The 24,658-nt window shown below is 35.2% G+C and overlaps 1 protein-coding gene across 1 annotated transcript; it reads right to left on the bottom strand.

Annotated features, from left to right (window-relative positions):
• Positions 1-10,609: 10,609 nt before the first annotated feature.
• On the bottom strand, positions 10,610-11,503 carry LOC131656197 (putative B3 domain-containing protein At2g27410). The gene has a single exon (XM_058925961.1). It carries the CDS (start codon positions 11,501-11,503, stop codon positions 10,610-10,612), a length of 894 nt encoding a protein of 297 aa, XP_058781944.1.
• Between the last annotated feature and the right edge of the window lie 13,155 nt (positions 11,504-24,658).

A 24,658-nucleotide genomic window follows, 5' to 3' on the forward strand; every position in this document is an offset into this window, starting at 1 on the left:
AGTCGGCTGTTGTTGGCAACAGTGCAAGCATTGTTGGAGTTGTTGTTTTCCGAATTGAAGGTGACTTGGAATTAAGACTTCACTGGGAATTGAGTTGGAACATCTTGAAGGAAGATGATTAGAGGTAATTGACAGTATTGTAATAGAAGGAAATTGGAAAGTTGCGATGTGTCAGCACTACTGGTGTACTGCGAAGATGTCAGTTGAGTAGCTTTACGTCTCGGAAGAGATTCAGCTGCAAGTTTGCAAAGAGGATTGCTGTCGTAATGTTCCAGAAATCGCACTTCGGCGATAGGATGTGTTGCTCAAGTCATAAGAATGTTTGGAAGCGAAGAGATACGATAAGTGGCTGTTTGGAGTGTGATAGAGTTGAAGAGAATGAGTTTTGGAGAGAGATTTTCGTAAGCAAAACGCAGGAAAATTGCTGAATAGCTGCGGAACTTCGAAAATTCATAACTGGAGTTCTGGACATCCGAATTGAGTTCCGTTTGAACCGTCGGAAAGCTAAAAAGATGAAATTTGTGATAAAAATGGTTGCAGCAGCTGTAACATAATTAATTGTGACAGGATGACGTTGGAAGGAGGCGAAGTTACGGTTACTCTTGTTCTTATAACTAGACTTGTTTATTGGTACTGCACGGGATGTCAGTGTCAGTGTAGAATGGATCGAAGGAATAATTAGAAGGTTTGTTGAGGAGTAATTTTAAGGATTGAATTTACCAATTGAGGAGTTTTGGATATATCGTATAGAGTGTCGCTGCATGATGTCAGTGTTGCATTTTCTGGCAATGATTGGAAAATTCATATCTTGAGTTCCGAGTGTCGGATTAATGTGCCGTTTGAACCTATGAAGAGGAGAGATTATGTTCTACATTATGGGAGAGTTATAAATACAGTAGAGGTGATCCTATGAGAAGATATTCTGAATTCGGTTAAGGAAGCGTGAAATTTGTTGAATAGGAATGCCTACTACCGTGATTATTCAAAACGAAGTTGAGTAAGACATGTTGTTGATGAATAAGTCGATGAGATATTCGGTAATAAAGATGATTTGAATACCGATGGATTTTAGCAAGGATTGAATTAGTAGCAAAGATGGAATAAACTTTAGAACTCTTGGAATCGTATTTGTGATGGCAAAGTGACGATAAGTATAAAGGAAGAATTTTAGAGGATTTCTGACACCTATTGAATGTGAGGAAGACTTTGTTGAGATGTCGAGTGGAATGATAATTGGGCACAAAAGATGTCATAAAATTTGGAGTAGGACCACGAGTTATGAATGTTGTCTTGGTCTTGCAGGTTAATTGTATGGTTTAAGATTCAAAGTGTTTTGTGATTATAAGAGTGAAGTACCTCTTTGATCAGAAAGGGCTTAATATGAGGCGGCAGAGATGATTAGAGTATTTTCTAGGATTAGGATTTTGGTTTGAATTACCATCCTAATTAGGAAAATGTTGTGCTATTGTGTTGCGTAAGAAGTCTTTAAATATGTCGGTGCTAATGATGAATGAGTTGGATTTAATTGGACAATTTTGAGACTTGAGTTGGTATGTGAAGGCACTTCTAATAGTGTTAGCTTGGGTATGCTAAAGATGACTAGCGGTATTTTTGACGAGATTAGAAAAGGTCAGGAAGATGACGTTGAGTTGATCGATAGGTTGACTTTGAATTACCAAGGTAAAGGCGGTGAATTCAGAATCGACGAGAACGGTGTAATGAGGTTGAGTGATTGGATTTGTGTAACTGATGTTTTGAGCTTCAGAAGAATATTCTAGAAGAAGGACACTATAGTGAATTATTGAACTATGACGATGATAATGAGTTTGAGTGCAAACCCGGAAAGGACACTGTTATGTAGTAACAACGGTTTATGCTTAAATATGATTTTTAACTATCTATTGACAAATTGAGGACTTGATCACCCTTAATCTCTTGTTGGTAGTAGACGGAAATCATATAAATGAGATGAACTTGTTTTGTTACCTTAATGGTATAAGATGTGATGAATACTAAGCCGTGAGAATAATCACTCACTATGTTGTGTGGACTTATGAAGAGGTGAATATGGAAGAGTGCGACATGATGGGCAAATGACTTAAGACGGGTAATCAGAGTCGCGCAGCGAAAATACGATGTGGAGTAGTGTTATGAGTACTACTTATGGGAAGTAAGGAATTAATATGTCGGAAGCCTACATAGAGAATATGTATTGATCTATATGTTGGATTTAGAATCCAGTGGATGTAAGGATGTCGTGTCGAAGAATTATAACTCTTTTGAATAATTTCCGAGATGATGAATATGTCATTACGGTTGTACGTAGTTAACGAGTATGTATTCGGCGAAATTAAAACGAAGGATTGATAATATATGATGCTATAATAATTTTGTGCTGTTATTGAGGTGATATTGTAAATTCCATATATAATGAGGAATTACACTCTATGAAGGACGGAGTTGATTTGATTCTTAGTAGAGAGCGTGACTTAGTTGAGCTATTTTGTAAGCAATGGTATATTGAGGCTGATGAGTGTGTACTTGTTCTGATGGTTAGGATGTTTAAGTAGAGGAAGTAAATCAGGAATTGGTTTTCGTTGGATGCGAGTAAGGATTGCTAAATGGTAGATTAGTACCATGAATGATGAAGAATGATTCTTGAAGCGAATGAGTAAAGAGAGTCGGAATCGGGTAAAACTCAGAAATCTATTTGGTATAGATGATTGTGATGAGTAGTCAGAGTAGTGCGGAAAAAGTGGAATGTAACGTGTTGGATAATTACTGGTGTGACTTAAGAGGAGCCAGATAATTGGAATTCAATGGTATAGGAATATGAGTATTGAGTTTCTTGAAGGAAGCGGTTGGTGAAAAGTGTAAGTATTACCTTATCGCTCAGATGGAAAAGCGTGTCTAAAGTTGGTATGTTCGGTAGAAGGGATCCATTACTGTATTGTTGATCAAGTGTGATCATACTATAAATTGTGTAATTGTATTACTCGGTTGTTGAGCGTATTGTATAGGTTGTACCTCAATGTTCTGTTGTTGTTAACCTTTTGGAGATATAGCGAGTGGTATATTTTTGGATAGCCAAATGCGACGTAAGAACTGGGATTTGAATGTATGAAACACGTTTCCTGTTGGTTATGTCAGATGGATTTTTGGGGATTGACTGATGGTAATGTTAATTGAGAGCTGGAGACTCAGGTAAAGGACTCTTATACGAGCCGATTACTTGAGGTATGTTTTCGAGGACGAAAACTCTTTTAGTGGGGGAGAGTTGTAACACCCGATATTTTCTAATTTTAATTTAATCAGAAATTAAATTATTATTTAGAATTATTTGGTATTTTGTTGAATTATTGGAGAATTATGGATAAGGGCCATTGGGCTGGAATGGTGAGATTAGTAGTATGGGGGTGCTAAGTGAGTAAGCCCGTTACTAATTATTTTATGTTTTCATAAAATAAAGGAAATAAGGAAAATTGGGAAAAAGGAAAAAGGAACGTGAAAAGAAGAGCAGAGGAGATGAGAGATTAGAAAGATGATACGTGAAAGAGGAACAGAAGAGGAAAGGGCTAATCAAGATCTTTGGCTAAGGTAAGGGGGGACTCTTCCAGTTAATATCTTTTATCGTATTATAGATAATAGGACTGATTTAGATGCATTGTTTGTGTCAATTGGTTATATGATGGATTGGGGTTTTGGGATGATTTTGAGGGGAATTGTATGATTTGATGAATTGTATGATTATATGATTGTTATGATGATTAAATGATCCTCTTTGTGTGTTATATTTGTGTTATAACATGTATGTGGCTGATATGGTGGTATTTGAGGTTCATAACATAACTTGGTTTGGTTTTGGGGATTTTGGGGTAAATCCCGTAATGCTGTCAAATGCGATGAAAGCTCTGACTTTCGCCAGTTCGCGCCGCGAAGGTAGGTGCGCGCCGCGAAGGCGTACCTGTTTTCTCGCATCGCGCCGCGTTCATAGGTTGGCGCCGCGAACGTGTTTGTGTGCTTCAGGTCGCGCCGCGAACTTTGGTTGCGCTGCGTGCTGTAGCGATAACTGTTTTCTTGTAAAAAGTTAAAGATGTGTAACTTTCAAACCGTAAGTCCGTTTTAGACGCCGTTTTGGACGTTGTTCCTTAAATTGAATGTTCTACCATATGAAATGAATAAAACAATAACAACTTGATTTTATTTTAAAAAGTATCATTTTCTTCAAATGTGGTTTATTCTGGTTTTGCATAGCTGATGAGGTGCAATGGTTGTTGTGTGCATAATTGAATATGTGCAATGATGTATGTTGTGATAATGTGGTTGCTTCTGTTAATTGTGAAAATGGGTGTTGTTCATGGTAAATATGGTTATCATGTGTTTTGAGGAATGATGAGGTAAATACTCTGTCGTTGATGAGTTGCTTGTTGTACTTGGTACAAGATTGTGAGGGGTGTTATTGTTGTTGCACTGTATAATGAATGATTTACTTGTTATGATGTTGTGGTTGTAATTGGTGTTTGTTATACATATATTGTTGATGTAAAATATGTATTTATTGTGGTTGAGAAATAGCATAACTGTGTATGGCTATTGATTATTCTGGTGGTTGATGATTATGACATTTGGTTGATTTATGTGGGTGATAAGCATGTTATGGTTGATACATGCATTCATAATCATTATGTGGCTGATCCTTGACGATGGTGGATCAGTGGTAGTTAATTCCCATTGTGTGGAATTAGTGAGTGGGTGTTGTCGTATCCTTGACGATGGTGGATCGGTGAGATGGGTTATCCCAGATTTTGGTACCACATGCATATAGTTGCATTTGCATTAGGCTACTTGTGTTATTATAACATGAATGGAAGATTGTCCAATGTTATAATATGTGATGATTGTGTAATGGTTATGATTTGTTTGGATGAATTATGGTGTTGTCTCTTGGTAATGTATTCTATTTGTTGGTGTGTGTTGATGAGTACTTCCTGACAATCTGAATATAATGAAATTTGATGAATAATGTGACTATGATGTGTTATTGTTTATGATTCGATAACATTTGTTAATTGTGAATGAGACTCACCCTTACTGTTGATATTTTCAGATTGAGGATAGCGGCTTTTGGCTCGGTGAGGATTAGCTCATGAGTCAGTTTGTTTAGTATAGCGTCGGTGTCATGCTCTGATATTGTAACGCTGGGGGAACGCTAGCTTAGATTTGATGATGATACTCTATGTTGTTGTTATTGGAGTAATTTTGTGAGATATTGCATAGATGATGTTATGCTTATCTGTTGATTAATGTTCCGCTGTATAGAAACATGATTTTGTTAAATGGATGGTTTGCCCCTAAGTGAAGCATGACAATTGATTTATGATAATTTGTTTTAAATTGAATTGTGGCACCCTTGTTTTCATGTTTTACTCTGAATTATTTTATTAATTTCCGCGGGGTTTAGAAGGGTGTTACAACAGTATCCTCAAACTCAACAACAGCTAAGGCTCCTCTACCTAGGTATTTGTAGCATTAGGGTAAGGAACAACACATAAAACAAACATTAGGTGAGAATACATATGTAAATGTTAATGGTGCATAAAACAACAAGGATGACTCAACAATATCATTTATTGATCGCACAAATAAATTAGAACAATAATCAATCACAATGTTATTATGTATGCAATGTATTCATCTCCTCTATTACAATGCATGTGATACCAATTTTCTTGAGAAGACTATTCTTTAGACTTTCTTCTTCCAGCATCATTTGAATTGTGAATGTCAGATGAGTTGTTCTGGACATTTGATCTTGGATTCCTGCCCATCTGTTTCATCACCTTGTTAAATTGTCTCCCAAGAAATATTATGGCGTTGGATATTCCTTCTTTTGAATCCATGTCACATTCTTCCCTACCACCTTCAGTGTTAGCAACAAAAGCTATGCTTTTGTTCTTCTTTTCAGCTTTATCATTGATGCTCAACTCATACGTCTGAAGAGATCCTACTAGATCATCCAACCTCATTCGGTTAATATCTTGAGCTTCTTCAATGGCAGTCACCTTCATGTAAGACCTCTTTGGAAGAGACCTGAGCACCTTTCTTACCAGTTTTTCTTCTAGTATCTTTTCTCCTAATGCACTGGACGCATTATCTATCTCAAGAACATTCATATGAAATTCATGAATACTTTCATCATCCTTCATTCTTAGACTCTCAAACTGAGTGATTAGTAGCTGAAGTCTTGACATCTTCACTTCAGATGTGCCTTCATGAGCAGTTTTGAGAATTTCCCATGCGTCCTTGGCAACTTCGCATGTGTTCACCCACCCGAAGATGTTCTTGTCAATTACATTAAAGATGGCATTCAGGGCTTTAGAATTTCCAAGAGCTAGTTCATCCTCTTCTTTGTCCCAGTCTTCTTGAGGCTTTAGGAAAGTAGCGGTTTGTTTGTCTGCTCTTATAACAACATGATGCTTCCATCCTTTCAAGACTGCCTTCCAAGCCCGACTGTCTATGGATTTCAAGAAAGATACCATACAAGGTTTCCAGTAGTCATAATTGCTTCCATCCAGAACTTGTGGTCTGTTCAAAAATCCTCCTTCCATGTCCATCGTACCAGAAAGTAACCTCCCTAGATCTCACAAAGATATGTGATGTTGAATGAGATGTCATGACACAAATATCTGTTGATAATGATTATGGAACAAGACTGCAACAGTAATGAAGATAGTGCATAAAGATAAATAACACAAGGAATTGTTTACCCAATTCGGAACAACCTTCCTACTTTGGGGGCTACCAAGCCAGGGATGAAATCAATATCCGATAGTATTAATTCGAAGCTAAACAGTCCCAGTTTACAACTCCTCACTTAATCACCACCCTTCCTATGACTTATACCTAAGACTCAGCTAGGTATGAGGCCCTCCTCAAACCCCCTCAATCACAACACCCTGTGACAAACAACACAAACAATAAACAGTAGAAGACACTCTTCCAAAACACACAATTCTCAATGCTTAAAAGCTTATGAGAATGACACTACTCTCCTTGCTTAACAACTTCGGAGATTAAACCAGCATTCAAGACCTACAGGTTTGTGAATGCACACATATGGAACTTACAGCACAACTAACAAAATAATGATTCTTATAACCCTAAAAATACAACTACCAGTTCCACTTAAAACCAGGTATAGGCCAGTCTATTTATAGCATTAGTATTGACTGAATTAGGCCTAAAACCGCAACAAGGAGGCTGCACATAGTTTGTTGCTTGATCTCCAAGAAAATAGGTTTTCTATCCAGTCTTTCCTAAATTGTCTCCAATTATGGAGATTGTGAAAACCACCAAATATCTTTAATTGAATCAATCTTGGATGCACATCAGCTAACCGAATATTCCATAATATTTTGTAGCTAATAAAACAATTGATATACTTGACAGATCAGCTCCAGCTCACACGCCTCAATAAACACGATGTCATACCTGCAATGTTATGACATCTTGTTCAACATGTTGAAACCTGAATGATATTGCTTTATATTCAACATGTTTCAACCAGGTTGGTTTTACCAAAATGCTTGCCAATCTTAGAGAAACTACAAAAATTAAGATCTCAACTCATATTCAACAAAAACAGAATACTCGTATCTCATACTCAACAAAGTTCCTCTTTGAACCCATCAATTTCACAATGAAAGGTAACCAATGTAATTCCTCTCTGAATTACTCAATTCAAATATATTATACAATTGCAACTTAATAATTATATAAATATTTACAAAAACATATTGTTATGCACAAACATATCAATACAGAAAAAAACATGTCAGAGTTACTCAATTCTAACTCTAAACACCTCATAAAGCATTACTCTACGAATTCGACAACTCAAGATTAATTCTTTTGGCTGGCGGCCTTAGTAAAGTAATAATATAACTCTAAACAAATTAAAAACAACTCTGACAACTTAAACATGTTAGAGTAACTTAAAATAAATAAAAAATGACTCTGATCAACTAAAAAACATCTTTGACAACTCTATGGCTACTCTAGTAACTTTATTGACAACTCTGCCATGATAAAAAATAACTTATTTTATAATTCAAAAAATTCATTTTTAATTATGACTCAAAACTCACCAAATAACTGCGAAAATTCACCGCAATTAAAATTTACTCGAAAACTCGCCGAATACGACAACAGACTCGAAAATGCCGACCTGTCACCTGTCGAACTGCTGCTGACCCGCAGCTCTCCCATGGTTGTTGTTGCTCGATGTTGTCGTGTTTTGACGGAGTGGTTGGGTTGTTGGTATATGGACATATTTCTATAAAGGAGACCGGATTTATTCGCTGCTCTCACAAATCTATATTTGATGATCATCAACCTACAAGCTATTTTTTGTTTTACAATTGAGTTTCACGTCCTTATGTGAGTTTGCTGAATTATGTTTATTGTGTGTTTGCTCAAGATTTATGTGAGTTCGCTGAATTATGCTTGTTGTGTGTTTGCTCAGGATTTAGAAAGTGATTTGTTTTATTTATTCTTTGAAATTTCTCTATATCACATTTAAGTTGTTTTTTAATCGAGCCAGATTTCATGTCCCTCTAGTCATTTCTACTATCCTCTTTCTATTTGAGATTTTTTTTACAGACCTCACTATGGGGAGAACCTCCAGCAAAAACCCAAAAATACCCCTACTTCAAAAATGCATTTTCGAAGTAATTATTTTTTCGAGATTTATCCAGAATTCAGAGATGCATCTCCAAAAAAAATTGGGATTTTGGTTATTTCAGAGATGCATCTCCGAAACACCAAAAGAATTAGGATTTTGATTAATTCGGAAATGCATATCCGAAAAAATCCTCAAAAAATGGTTAGAGGTTTTTTCGGATATGCAAATCCGAAAAAATTCCCAAAAAATTATTTTAATAATTAATTATGAAAAAAAATCATTTTTCAATTTAGCTTAAAAAATTAAAAGAAAATTTTGTCTTAATTTTATTTAATGAATAAATAAATTATATATTTAATTTTATATAATTCAAAATTTTGTTATGAAATTAGAATATTTTTAATTTATATAAGTTAGTAAAATAATTTTTAACTTTAAAATTGTTGAGGAAATTTTGAAAATTAAAATAATTTTATATAAGTGAGAATATATTTGTTTATAAAATGATTTTTTATAACTATAAAATTGTTTTTGAAAATTAGTTTATAAAATAACTTCTTTTATGTATCATAAAAAAATAGAAAATAAATATCTTTTTTATTATTATTATTATTATTATTATTAATTTTTTATATAAAAATAAAATGTTAATTTAAATATTTATTGAGTTAATATTATTAGTAATATATCTTAATTATAATGATATATATTTAATAATATATTTTAATTAATACAATTAATTATACTATTAATAGTATTGATTCACTTTGATTTTAAATTTTTAATAATTATTGAATTTTTTCGGAAATGCATATCCGAAACATTCAAAGACTAAAAATTGAAATATTTCGGATATGCATCTCCGAAGGCACCCCTCTCTAAAAAAAGTTGATTTCGGAAATATATCTCCGAAAACTTTTTTTTTTGGTGTTTTCGGATATACATCTCTGAAAACACTTTTTTTTATGTTTTCGGAAGTGCACTTTCGAAATCAACTTTTTTTCAGAAAAAAGTGATTTCGGAGATGCATATCCGAAATATAGGAGTATTTTAGAAATTTTTCCGCGGATTTTTAAGAAGGTAGAGGGTCTTTAATGAATTTCTCTTCTATTCCAATCTAATTAGGTGTTACAGACTCATTTTCGGGTGCAATTACCGTGCATAGATAAAAATCTATGCACCAAGCATAGATTATTATGGACCCTTGGATTATTGGATCAAATTCTAGACATCAATTGTTATTACTCAATACTCAATACTCACCACTCAATACTTAATACTCAATACTCAATACTAGATTAAAAACATGATCCAATGGCTTATTTAGGCTTATGCATGGTACATAAGTAAAATCCTTATGCATATTAGCCAAATCCCTCATTTTCTGTATCATTCGTATCTAATTAGGTATTGCACAATAATAATAAAAAATATTTATTTGAAAAAAATACTAAATTTACTAAAACAAAGTATGTTAAAATAAATTAGTTATTGATCAATTATTCAAAAATTAATTACATATAAATTAAAAATTAAATTAAATAGGCTGCAAATCCTACGTGATTGGTTTTTTTGTTGTTGAAGGAAGCTACATATTAGAAACCCTCACGAGAAGCAATACCCTAAACATGGCTAAGAGTCTATATGTTTTAAATCCCTACTACTCTTCTGCTTTGACAAAACATTTAATGTGCCCCAAATTTAATTAAAATTTGAATTAAAAATTATGATTAACTACATATGAAAAAGAGCATAGAAATTAAATCCATTGATGGTATAATATATTTTGGTTGAAAAAAGCAGAAAGTTTACTCTATTCAAGAATATGAAATCTAACCCCAAAAAAAAAAAACAATAATAACAATCATACTAATCGGTTAAAAATTAATCAATATTCTTAGCAATCCCCACACTTTAACATCTTCATTATTCTTCCGTTTTCGAAACAGCAGTTGAATTCTTCAACTCTTTACCTTTTTCAATTTCTTGTGACTCGTTATCGTTGAGTAAAAGGTGCAACTTGCCATTAACTCTAAATGACCAAATGTCAAGTTTTTGATGCTCTTTAAAATTATTTTTCAACAAAACAGGTGTCCAACCAGGATGAAGATTATAAATACTAGTACTCGTCATGTCCCACTTCTTCAAAGACAGTGAGAACTCGTTAAAACAAGGATCTAGCACAGTCACTTTTAAACCAAACGGTTTTCCTTCTTGATCCCTTGTTTTTAAGGATGTTTTTTCTATTTCTGTGAGAAAATCGGACTTGATTTGTGAAATTGGCATTGAAAGACGATTGTTGTTAGGGTTGAGATCAGTTTTATACAATTCCTTGCACATGATATATTTAATATCACTACCATTCAACACTTTGATCATGTTATTAACATGATTAGGCAATTCTGGTGGCGGTGATAGCACAGTTTCTTTCTTGCGAATTATTGGTTTTCTCTTAATTGTGGACTTTGATTTCACTCTTCTTCCTCCATCAGACATGATATCTTCGTTACTTGAACGACACCTTTTTTTGTCATTGACTTCTACTCTTTTCACTCTACTTTGTGAAATAAGAAGGAGATTTGCTTCTTGACACACAATGTGATTGATTTTCTCTATTTGTGCTAACTCATCTTCGGTATAAAATTGTGGAGACTCTTGAGATAACACTCTATTCAAAGAAAAATGAGATAGTGGATCAAATTTCTTTTCCATTGTTTTCAACTTTTGCATATATGCATTGATCTTCTCAATAGCCATAGCTTTCTTTTGCATCATAATTTCTGGATTTTGTAACTCTGCAGTGTTCTTCTTCATGGACATTGGTTTCTTTTCTTGTTCCGTAATGTGTTGATAAATATTGTGATTTTAAGTGTTGATCAAGTGTGTATTTATAATGATTATGAAGATCTAAAATTAAAAACTGAATCATATAATATCTTATCATATATCGCAATTTAAAAAAGATTTGATCCAAAAATCTCGATAATCTGTTACAATGAATTTATTTTGTTCTATTGAGCTATTTTTTTAATTTTAAATAACTATCGTTAGATAATTTCTGTTACAATGATATATTTCAATTCTCCTTTATAATAGGCTAAATTTTGTTTAAAAAAAAAAAGTTAATCTTAAATCTTAAATTTTTTCAACCAATACGTGTGACATAATTTTAACACTGAATTTTTTGAACACTTAGTTTATTTTGAAATACAAGTAAAATTTTCTACTAAATATTTATCTCTTTTACTTTCCATTCCGTTTTTGTACTTTTTATTCCCCTAAATTTTATCAAACTCCTAAATAAAAATAATAGGAGTTAATTATATCAACTTTGTATATAAAATGTTTTAAATTAATAAATTTTTGTTACAATAATTAAAATAATTATTTATTATTATGTTTATATATTTATAACATTTGATTATTTATTATTAATATTATTATTATTATTATTATTATTATTTAAAAACTGAATTTCTATTTATAATTATTTTCAGTTTACATTTATATTTATATTTAGCAGACAACCATCACTATTCTTAATTTTAACAAATTCCCTCTACATTTTTCGAGTCATCCTCAATCAAATGAGATACTTAAAAACATTCATATTTAAATTTAAACCGATTTAAATAAAAAGTTGAAAATTGTAAAATTTTTAATAGTTTTATTTGGATTCTCTTTTATAAAAATCATTTAGATCAAGTCAAATTTTGTACTGATTTTCAAATTTGATTTAAACCGAACCGCATAAATATTATACTCGTAAAACTACATCAGTGATAACTTTACCATCAAAGAGCAATAATGTCTCAGTTAGATGCTCTATGAATTGTATATCCCTTTCTCTTTGTGATCATCGCCTTATGTAGTAAATCTTACTAGGGTGGCGAATGGGCATATGTCCGCCTCGTTTACAAAAAAAATGTGTGTGTGTGTGTGTATGTGTGTGTGTGTGTGGGGGGGGGGGGGGGGGGGGGGTAGAGATATCAACGAGGAAGGGAATGCTCGGAGGATGCTTCCCTGCTCCCCGCCCCACTCTCAATTTATTCTCCATCCCCAATCTCTGCCACAGGAGAATATTTCCCCCCATCTCCACAGATCCCTATGGAGATTAATGGAGATCGATTCTTAAGAAAATTTCTATACTTTTTGATCAAAACTATGACATTAGTATTTCGTTAATACCATATATTTAAAGAGTAATTACCATAATCACAGTGAACAAAGAGAGTGACTGTTCTGATGATAAAGAGAACAAAAAGGATGATGAATGGAGGAGACAAAGATAATGGAGACAAGAAAATGAGGAGACGGTGTGTATATTTTATGTATTGGATGCACTTTCTAGAGTTAGGTACTTGGGTAGTGAGACAATACATTATACAATAACACATAAAAATAAAATGTTACACTAATGACTCTTGATTTTCTAATACATTAATATTTTTATGTAAACTTTTTTAATTATATTATTATACAATATACAAAATATAAAAGTTAAATAATATGGTGGGAGTCGGGAAATCCACGGGGCGGAGGGTACTTTCCCAATCCCTGCCTCAAAGTTTCATTTATACCCTACTTATAAACATAGTATCTACCTAGATATAAATAATAATACCGACTTACAGATGGATTTCTTATACAAACACAAGTATATATTTAAAATTAGCATGTATCAAAATGGCTACAAAATCATAGCCAGAAATATAATATCTGATATGTTTCATCCTTGTCATGCCACAATTTTGTTCAAATTAATTTATTATTGAGCTAACTAGCTTTATTCTATTTTGTTCGAAATAAAATTTCAGTTTTGCAGACAGACCTGTAGAAGCAATTTTCAATCACGCGTGAAATTAGCGGGCGGAATTTTTTTAGTTTGGACTTGCACCGAACAGTTTTACTAAACCACGACACACTTAGGTCATTTTGGTGTACTCATTTAATTTTTCCAAATTTGCGCGCATTCGCATTTTATACATTCGTAGCCTTTTTATCCGAGTATTTTTAATTGTAATTTTGATCTGAACCGGTCTATTATAGAAATTTATTGCACGTAATTTAACTCGGTGGATTTATTTTATTTTTCGGCCATGCGCGCACTCACATTTTATTTGCTTCGGTTCATTTTGGTTCTTTTTTTTTATTTGAAAAAATAAAAACAAAAATATTATTTTGTGTTAGTTTATTTATCCTTTTAATTTTGGTTTAGATTGACAAAGCAATAATTAAATTAATAAGGGCAAATGGGTCATTTGAGTGTACACCAAAAACGCTAAAGGTGAGTATTTAAGGAATTATGGAAATTAAGATGCAGACAACCAATAGACTCGGCCTCTAAATTCATTCTACCAATCAAAATCAGTTTAAAAAAAATAGAAAAGAAAGAAAAATAAAAAAGGAAAAAAGGGAAGAGAAAAGAAGATATTTTCTTCTTCATCGTGACTACGCTCACACTGAAACCAATATGCATCTCTTCCTTTCCACATCATTTCTGACATCCTTCCACTAGAAGCAACCTTCCTTTCTTTTGTACCCCAAATTTTGACTCTGCGATCCCACCTCAATTTGAGAATAGTATGATCATAATTATCATCATCATCATCATCATTGTTCATATGTCATTTACTAATCGAAAATATACAAAAAAAGATTTGTGTTTTGCTTGTTGCTTATTTCCCAAGGTAGGTGACTGATCAAGGAGACTCAGGCAAATTAGGGTGTTGATGCCCACAAAGGAGCTTAAACATTTTCATATGCTCAAGTGATTCCCCTCATCAAAATCCAAGTCCAAGAGTGGTTCAATTCAAGAATAACAACTTCCAATTTCATCTGGTGCACAAATTAGGGCTTTTGACCTTATTCATCTGGGGAGTTGACTTTTAATCCTTACATGGTTCCATATCTCAAAACATGATTCAAGAATCTCCAATGCCTAATTATAGTCCACTCATGTCATTCATTTGATTGGAAGAGCTTGATTCAATTGATATTTACAAGAATACAATTCATTTGGAAAAAGTCAACTGTCCAAGACTACCTTTGACTTTTGAGAAATTTGGTCAACCATGGACTTTTGAAGATCAAAATCATGAACATATGGTTATTAAATTCATTTGATTAAAGAAAATCAAGAAAATCAATCATGAATCAAAAAGTCAACAAAAGTCAAAATTGAAAAACTTAGAATTTTCTGTGTTTTATGCATATAAGGCACCAATTTGGAACATCAAGATCCAAGAGGAATTTGGAAAAACTTCCAACATGAAAGTTGTAGATCTTGTTCAAAGCTACAACTTTGTAACAATAACTTTTTCCCAAAAAATGCATCATTTGAGAGTTATGGGCTCATGAAGATCTGTCCAACACTGGGCAAATTTTTCAAGGTTAAAAACCTAGTTTTCTTCCAACTTCATGACAACTTTTCACTAAGATCCAAACTGATTTTAAAGAAACTTCCAAAAAGTGAATTACAATCCTTGATTCAAGCTTTCCATAGAAACCATTAGCACAAAATTCCAATGCTTGAGTTGAGAGAATCGGATTTGGGAAGATGGCACCATGACCCTTGAAACCAAGTCATGAACATGAAAGTTAAGGTGCAAGATTATCCAAATCTGCAAGATCAAAGAATTACATGTCCTCTAACTTGTTCAAGCCACCATAATCAGAAGATTACACTCTTTTGAGCTATAATCCAAGTGTTTCAAGCATTATCCAATTGTTCATTCCATTTTTAGCAAAAAGTGGTGACTTCCATTTTGAAAAAGAAGCTTTAATCACAAACATAAGTACCATTGAGCCACTACATTGTTGCTTCTGATCCAAAAGCATTTTAAACTCAGCAAGCAACCTCTTATGATGCAGAAAAGGCTCTCCCAAGCATGCTTAAAGTTGGTACTTCACCATGTGAACCATAACTTTCATGTTCCTTCACCAAGAATTAAAGTGGGATAACTTGAACATGTGATCACCAAACCTGATTCCTTCACCCACAAACCCGAATTGTGGCCTATAAATAGAGGGTTTTTCCTCTTGCAACAGACACACCTTAATTTTCAAACTCACCCTCTCATCCAAAAATCTCAAAATTGGTCATTTGCATAAACTGGATCATTTTGAATTCTAAGCGTGTTCAGTGTCAAACAAGCATTCAAACATCATCCATACACTTCATAGAAGCTATAGCAACCCTCACATTGCATCTGTAACCACAGTTTCACTACCCTCCATTTTTAATTTCACCATTTGCACATCGATTCGAGTTGAGCTACACAAGCTATCTTAGACTCTTTTGAGCATTCAAACACATAATATACCACCTATAGAAGCTTTCCAAACACTATTTTCACATCTGTAATCACAGAATCAACATCCACCATATGCATTTGGCTCAGTTGCAGTTGAGGTCGGGGAAGAAGTTTTAGGAGGTCTCAATCCATTCTAAGCACATTAATACATTCCTTGAGGGTTAGGGAAGCTATCTGGATCATTAAACGAGATCTGTTATACATTGTTTACTAACCCATATGCATGAGATATTATCCATCCATCATCACATCATATTCATTCACACATGCAATGATCTTGAGGTATGATATCCTTTTGTCCATCACCATTTATATTTGAGTCTTATACATTGATCTCTTTGTTATACTCACTTTTTTACATTTATGATACACATGTTATCACACACATCACTTGAGGTATTCATGATTGATTGCTTAAGTTGTTGCTAAATATTCAAAGGGATGGGAATGGTATTGACTACAAAATGTCAAGGTACTCAATCTCTCTTCCAAACTCTTTTACTTTATGCTTAGTATTGTTAAATCTTTGCACCCCAGTTATTTTAAAATGGTTTTGTATTATCAAAGCTCAACCCTTTTAAACTCAACCCTTGGTTTTGTATTGTTAAAGCTCAACCAACTTCTTTTAAAACCAAACCTTGCCTTGTATTGTTAAAGCTTGGCATATTTTATAAAAACTTGTTAAGTATTGTTAAAGCTTAACATTTTAAAAAACCCATTGAGTATTGTTAAAGCACAACACCCAAAAAGAATTTTTCCACTTGGCCTTTTATTTTCCTTTTAAGAGGAACTACAAAAGCTCTGACTTCCTTATTGCACTTAAGGGGTATGTAGGCCTAAGATGCTATATCTTATCGAGCTCACTTTTAAAATCTTCTTTTCCCATCCTCCCACTCTATTTAAACAAACAAAAAAACAAAGGCATTTTATGACAATAATAAATAATAAAAAGGTTCCTACGGAGTACCGTAGATGTGAGGGATGCTTAAAACCTCCCCTTGCATAAAAAACCCTCCGTACCCAAATCTCTGATAAGTTTATTAGTTTTGATTTTAAAAACATCTATGGATTTTATTTTGCTCTTTCTCCTATTTCCTTTGGAAACAATAAAGCGCGGTGGCGACTCTGTTTAAAATATGAGTTAAGTCAATCAATGGCTTTAGTCTCACAAATTTCCCCGCTACACTTTCCACCTCTAAACCCACCAGTGAGCTCCCTCTAACGTCTTATTCCACCACCCATTTTTACTTTGCTTCAACTCAATCATGCCACCTCCTTCAGATCACCAACTATCGTTACCTCACCTTCCTTGTTCATAAAATTTCGATCCCTACTACCTCACTCTTCATCCGCCTCTCAACAACATCATTATCACCACCACAAATCCCCTTCACCTCCCTCTCACCATACTCTCATAAACAGTTCCAACAAACAACCTTCTTATTTCGACTGAAACTCTTTCACATTCACCACAACCAACCTTTACCATTCACTTCTGATCTCCAACACTTAATAAATGAACCCCTACCGTGAAACCATCGACTTCAACTCCAACCTCACTGATCCACAAACCTGCAACCGTGAAACACATCACCATCAATATTTGGTTCAAAATTGCACAACATACTCCCTCCTCCGCCTACTCTATTCCGTTTCAGATCCACCATTCCCTCACATGTCTTCTCTGTATTTCCCATAACATACACAATTTCATAGCATCCTGATCAAGGTTGTAAAAAACGGTTGCATTCGCGACGCGATTTTGTTGTGATCGGGTCGGTACAGGTGTGGTGGTGCTGATTGCGGTCGTCGCGATATGAATTAACCATAATTTCTTCTTGAATATGAAAATGGTGATAATGGTATCAGTATTGGCATCTTCCAAAACCGTTTGGTCGCAGCTGTTTTCGCGATCGCGGACCATTTTTTAAAACCTGATCCTGATTTTGTTTTCATCAATTGTTCATCAGGTTTTTTGCAGGTCCAATAAGTTTGGTTCATTTTCTATTCAAAAAGTTGGTTGATTCTGCATATTTGGTTCCAGATTTCAGGACTGGCTTTCAGTTTCGCTTAAGTTGCATTTCACTTCTGGGATTCTGATTAAGTCGAGTATTTATGTATTTCTATATTTGTTTAATTTCTTTGGACATTGTTGGACTCTTGTTTGTAATTATGTAATGTTGTTGTAATAATATAAACATATGTTCGTGGTTGTGCTAGTTTATTTTTACTTCTAACATGTCAAAACTGGACTGAGCTTTGAAAACGTGTTAGCAACATCGTACGACTACTTGCGACGCGTTAAGCCTTTATGTGACAATTCGTGTGTGATGCTATTTCTTATGTTAACTTAATATTGCGAATCTTGTATACTTTTTAATTCGATTGGGATGAGCGCATTTTGGCGTTAGCAACTTACTGGTTTCTATGTATTTACGTGTGGCATTTTGCATTTCGTTGTTGTTGCGTTGCATTATATCTTTTCTTTACGTTTCACACGATCTGTTGCGTTACGCTATGTTTGTTCCTGCACGTTAACTCAATTCGCTCAATTCACGTTACCTTTCGTTATGTTATGCCTTTCGTTATGCCTTTTTGTTATGTTATGCCTTTCTTTATGCTATGATTTTTGTTGTGTTAACTCCTTTCGCATCAATACGTTATCAATTGAGAAGGAAAGAATAACATCACGCTAACACTCTTTCATAAAACCAACTAAATAGGTCTTATTGAGTACAATAGATGTGAGGGGTGCTAATACCTTGCCCTTGCATAATCGACTCTCGAACCCTAATTTGGTTGAGACAATCATTTTTTATTCTTTTAAGGGCTCAAATGATATTTTCCCTAAACTTCGGTGGCGACTTGGTTGTATTTTTATTGTTTCTTACATTAGGGAATTTTTGACGCTGCGACAGCTGGGGATAAAATCTCTTAAGCGGGTCCACCCTATTTTAGTTTGTGTTTGTGATGATTTTTAGCGTGTTTATTTATTTCCTTTTATGCTTCTTTATCTTTATGTGCTTTCATTAGTGTATATTCAACTATTGTATAATCATGTATGGTATGGTTAGAACTTTTTGGTTATTGGCACATTGTGAGGAAATGTTATATACTTGAGTTCGAGAAAAACCTAAGCTTAAGATGGTGGTTGTGTAGTGTTGGCCTTCGAGGCGTAGGACTCGCTTGGTTGTCACAAAGATCCCACCTAGAGTAGATCCTCTTGAAGGTATTATTGTATAATGAGTAGTCATTATGGCGGTAATATTTTCAAATAGGGTTCGTGAATCTTGGGACCTTTCGTCTAGAACCTTGAACTTGTTGTTAGGAGTCAATGGTTGTGTAGTATTGACCTTCAATTGCATCCTCTCTTTGCAGACATCATATAGTGTCGAAGAAGTAGTAGAATCTTACAGAGGTTGTTACTCTCGAACCATCAAAACATGGAAGTCACATCCCTTTCAACAAAAAATAAATCAAACAAACAAATGTCATACAAGTTGTTCCAAAAATAAAAAAATCATTTAACTATTATTTTATTGAGTCAATTTCCATTAGTTTTCTAACTATTATTTTTATTATTAATTTTTAATTAATTGAGTCAGCAGTCAAGTTCAAGGGTCCAAGTCCGCAAACCTTAAATTCACGCCTAACCCAATCGTTTCAGATCAAAGTGCTAAAAATAGATTGAATCAAAATTACACAAATTGAAATAAAATATTTGCATTAAGTTTCATTGAGACAAATATTATACAAAAAGCCCCAAAAACTTTTTAACCTAATTGAATCAGATTACATCACTAACAAAGTCACACCCAATCTTTCCTAACTTAACAAATCATACATTAATCTTTAAAACTAATTCTAACAGTATAAATAAAAAACCTAATGAACAGAAAAAAGGGACTACAAATTTGACTCAAAAGAAATCCTAAAGTTGTTGCTCTTCACATCGAAGAACAACAGCAACTAAACCCTAAAAAGCTCCAACCCTTTTCATCATCCTTGCATTAATCCAGTAGTACCTCACAAAAAAAAGAAGAGAGAATAAGACAAAGAAGAAGTAGGGAAAAAACATAAAGGAGAAAATAAGTAGAAAGGGACAAAGTTTTTACCTTTGCACGTTTAGCTTTGCTCATCGGGGGAAATCCCGCTCCCATAGGTTGGTCCTTATATACTTTTCTTTTGTGTTCCTATTTTTACTTGTATGTTTAGGCTTTGTTGCTTACATGTGTATTAGTGTTTTTGTTATTGGATCGCTGCTTAAGTCTAGGATTTGTTGCGGGGCGATTTGGGTTTTGATTTTTTGTTTTATGGATTTGAGGACCCAATTGGGGTTTAGATCATAATGACCCAATTGGACCTTATTGACTCATCATGGAGCTTGAATCTCACAGATCCAACACCTGCAATCTTGCAAGCCTTGTTGTTTCCCAGCAATACTGATCCACCATCTTGATCACATAATTCCTCGAACAAGTCTTTGTTTGGAGTCATGTGCCAAGTGCAACCTGAATCCATAATCCACTCCTTCTTAGAGTCACTGCTTGAAACCACAAGAACATCAGATGATTCGAAATCATCTTGAACAATGGCAGCGTTGCCATTATCCTTACCTCCATGATATTTCAGGCGTTCAGGGCACACCTTTCTTGTGTGACCCTCCTTCTTACAATGGTAGCATCGAATGCCAGATGCTTCGCCACCGTAAGACTTCGACTGGCTTTTGCCTTTCTTCTTGTCAAACTTACCATCCTTTCGTAAGAGTTTTCCTTTAACGGCCAAACCTTCGCCAACAGTCGAAGGTTTATGCTCCTTTCGTTCATTCAAGTCCTTAGAGTACAAGGCTGATTGAACTTCTTCAAACGTCAAGGACTCCCTTCCATACAAGAGAGTTTCTTTGAAGTGAGCATGTGATCGAGGCAAAGAACACAATAGTAACAGCGCTTGATCTTCATCATCGATCTTCACATCAATATTTTCAAGATCAAGAATCAGCTTGTTGAACATATCCAACTGCTCAGCCAATACTTTGTCTTCAATCATCTTGAATGAATACAAAGCTTGCTTCAGGTAGAGTCGATTTACCAGCGATTTGGTCATATACAAACTTTCAAGTTTCACCCATAACCCTGATGCCGTCGTCTCCTTTGATACCTGCCGGAGAACCTTATCACCAAGGCTCAACAGAATTGCGCTGTGTGCTTTCTCGATCATAGTTGTCTTCTCCGCTGCCGTTAATGCAGCATTCATGGCTGCCTCTCCCTTCAACGCTTCCAAACAACCCTGCTGAACCAGTAGGGCTTTCATCTTCAAGCGCCACAGACCGAAATCATTCACTCCGGTGAACTTTTCAATCTCATACTTTGTTGAAGGCATCTTCTCCACGCTCACCGCACCAATTTGTTGTGAATTGAATACCAAGAACAAAGTATAATAGGGAATTAGGGAGGAGAAGAAGAACACAATATTTGGTTATAACTGCTATTCTTTTACTTTCTCTTAAAACAAGATTACAAGTTTACAAGAATAACAAATAACCTCTCTCACCCTAAATTAGGATTTGCAGCTTAGCAATGATGAGAGACTAGTATGCTATTTATAATAAAACCTAACATACTAACTAATGGGCTTTTTCAGCAAGGCTCATTACACAAGCCAACTTAATAAACAAGCTAACTTAACAAATTAGGGTTTAAACACTAAAACCTAATTTAACATGCTAACAACCCTAGCATCTTCGACATCTGCATGCTAGACCCATCTTCGACTACAGCATGCACACTTCGACACCAGCATGTGAACAATCCTTCGACTTCATGCTTAACTCTGTCGAACTGTCGAACCAAGAAGCTACCCTTTGACAATACTAGAGTTCGATCCAATATCTCACAAATCTCCACCTTGGACCTAACTCTACAACGTCAAGGAACAAACTAGCTTTCTGCATGCAGCTTTATCAACTGCATACAGTGGAAAAACTTGCAACTCGGCAATGTCTTGGTGATCATATCAGCAGCATTGTCTTCAGTCGAAACCTTCAGCACTTGGACTTCTCCACGCTCGATTACTCCTCTGACGAAATGCAGCCTCACATCAATGTGCTTAGTTCGCTCATGATAGGCTGAATTCTTCGACAGGTGTATTGCACTTTGACTATCACATTTAACAGTGATACCTCGACCTTGAAGTTTTAGCTCCTTTGCAAAACCTTCAAGCCACAATGCTTCTTTCACAGCTTCAGTTAGGGCAATATACTCCGCTTCAGTGGTTGATAGAGCAACAACCTTCTGAAGTGTTGCTTTCCAACTAATTGCAGTGCCAAACATAGTGAAAATATATCCAGAAATAGATTTTCTAGAATCCATACAACCTGCATAATCAGAGTCGACATATCCTTCTATTACTGCTTTACTATCTTCACCCAAGGCTCCACCATAAATTAGAACTCTATTCAGAGACCCATTTATGTACCTTAAAATCCACTTCAATGCTTGCCAGTGAGCCTTTCCAGGATTCGCCATGTACCTGCTTACAAGACTGACTGCGTAAGCTATGTCGGGTCTAGTACAGACCATAGCATACATCAAAGAACCAACTATATTAGCATATGGGATGCTATTCATATAGGCTCTTTCGACATCAGTACTGGGACACTGATCAATACTCAGCTTGAATTGAGGGTTTGTTGGAGTCACAACTGGCTTCGAATTCGACATACCAAACTTTTCAAGAATCTTCCGTAGATATGCCTCTTGAGATAGGCATAACTTCGACTTCTTTCTATCTCTTCGAATGTCAATTCCAAGAATCCTGGAAGCAGCTCCCAGATCCTTCATATCGAACTCCTTATTGAGTTCAGCCTTCACCCTCATCACATCTTCGACACTGTTGCTTGCTATGAGAATATCATCCACATAAAGCAACAAAATAACAAATGAATTACCAGGTCGAAATCTGAAGTAAACGCAGTGGTCGAACTGACTTCTAATGAAACTTATGCGTGCCATGAACTTGTCGAATCTCCTATTCCACTGTCGAGGAGATTGTTTCAGCCCATACAAAGATCTCTTTAACTTGCACACATAATCTTCCTTCCCCTTTTCGACATACCCTTCAGGTTGCCTCATCAGGATCGTTTCATCTAGATCACCATACAAGAACGCAGTCTTCACATCCATCTGTTCCAGTTCAAGATTGAACTGTGCCACCATGGCAAGCAACATTCGAATGGACCTATGCTTCACAACAGGAGAAAACACATCATTGAAGTCGACACCTTCTTTCTGAGTGAAACCCCTTGCAACTAACCTTGCCTTGTATCTTTTCGACGTCACTCCTTCAATTCCTTCCTTAACTTTGAAAATCCATTTACAGCTGACTAACCTTGCCCCAACAGGTTTCTTGATCAGTTCCCAGGTATGATTATCATGAAGAGATTTTATCTCATCATCCATGGCCTTCAGCCATTCAGTCTTATTTCGACTCCTCATAACTTCCTTATAGTCTCTAGGTTCTTCGTCTAGAACCTCACTTGCAGAGATTAAGGCATAAGCTATAAGATCTGCATATCCAAGTCTCTGAGGTGGCTTGATGACTCTTCTCGACCTATCTCTCGACAATAGGTAGTCATCGTCAGTTTCCTCAACTTCAGCATCTTCTGCTTCTTCTTCGACTTCATCTGGGATATGCAATTCAGCATCAACATGCTCCACCTCAACAGGAATCTCTACTTGTTCCAGCTCTTCGTCAGATGTTTCTGTACTTCGACCAACATCATCAGTTTTCTTAAAAGCCATTTCAGCTTCATTAAAAACTACATCTCGACTGGTGATACACCTCCTGTGACCTGGCTCTAGGCACCATAGACTATAAGCTTTGACTCCATCAGGGTATCCCATGAACATGCATTTCAGAGCTCTAGGTTCGACCTTGTCTTGCCTAATGTGAGCATAGGCTACGCAGCCAAATACTCTCAGTTTGTCGAGATCTGGTGGATGTCCCGACCAAACTTCTTCAGGTGTCTTCATATCTAACGCTGTCGAAGGACATCTATTTATCAGATATGTTGCTGTCGAAACAGCCTCAGCCCAGAACACCTTCTTTAACCCCGCACTAGTCAACATGCATCTGACTCTCTCCAAAATAGTTCGATTAAATCTTTCAGCCAAACCATTTTGCTGTGGAGTACCTGCAGTAGTTCTGTGCCTTGCAATACCAAAGGCAGCACAAAAATTGTCGAATGCCTCATTGCAAAATTCAAGGCCATTGTCGGTTCTCAACCTCTTGACCTTCCTGCCAGTCTGATTTTCAACCAGAGTCTTCCAACTTTTGAAATTCTCAAAAGTTTCATCCTTAGTCTTCTGGATGAATACCCATAATTTTCTGGAATAATCATCTACTATGGATAGAAAATACCTTGCTCCTGAATGTGATGCACACCTTGCAGGCCCCCAAAGATCAGCATGGATGTAATCAAGGGATCCAAGTGTTCTTTGTTTGCCTTTGTTGAACGTCACTCTGCAAGATTTTCCAAGTACACAGGGTTCACAAAACTTCAGCTTTTCGACTTTGTCTCCAACAAGCAGATTTTGTTTCCCTAATTCGACCAGACCCCTTTCACTGACATGGCCCAATCTCATGTGCCAGATTTCTGTCT

Source organism: Vicia villosa, linkage group LG1 (assembly GCF_029867415.1).
Source record: "Vicia villosa cultivar HV-30 ecotype Madison, WI linkage group LG1, Vvil1.0, whole genome shotgun sequence".
NCBI lineage: Eukaryota > Viridiplantae > Streptophyta > Magnoliopsida > Fabales > Fabaceae > Vicia > Vicia villosa.

What these genes read in the sequence shown, in the direction of transcription:
- LOC131656197 (XM_058925961.1), bottom strand. Translation starts at nt 11,503, where the DNA reads ATGTCCATGAAGAAGAACACTGCAGAGTTACAAAATCCAGAAATTATG.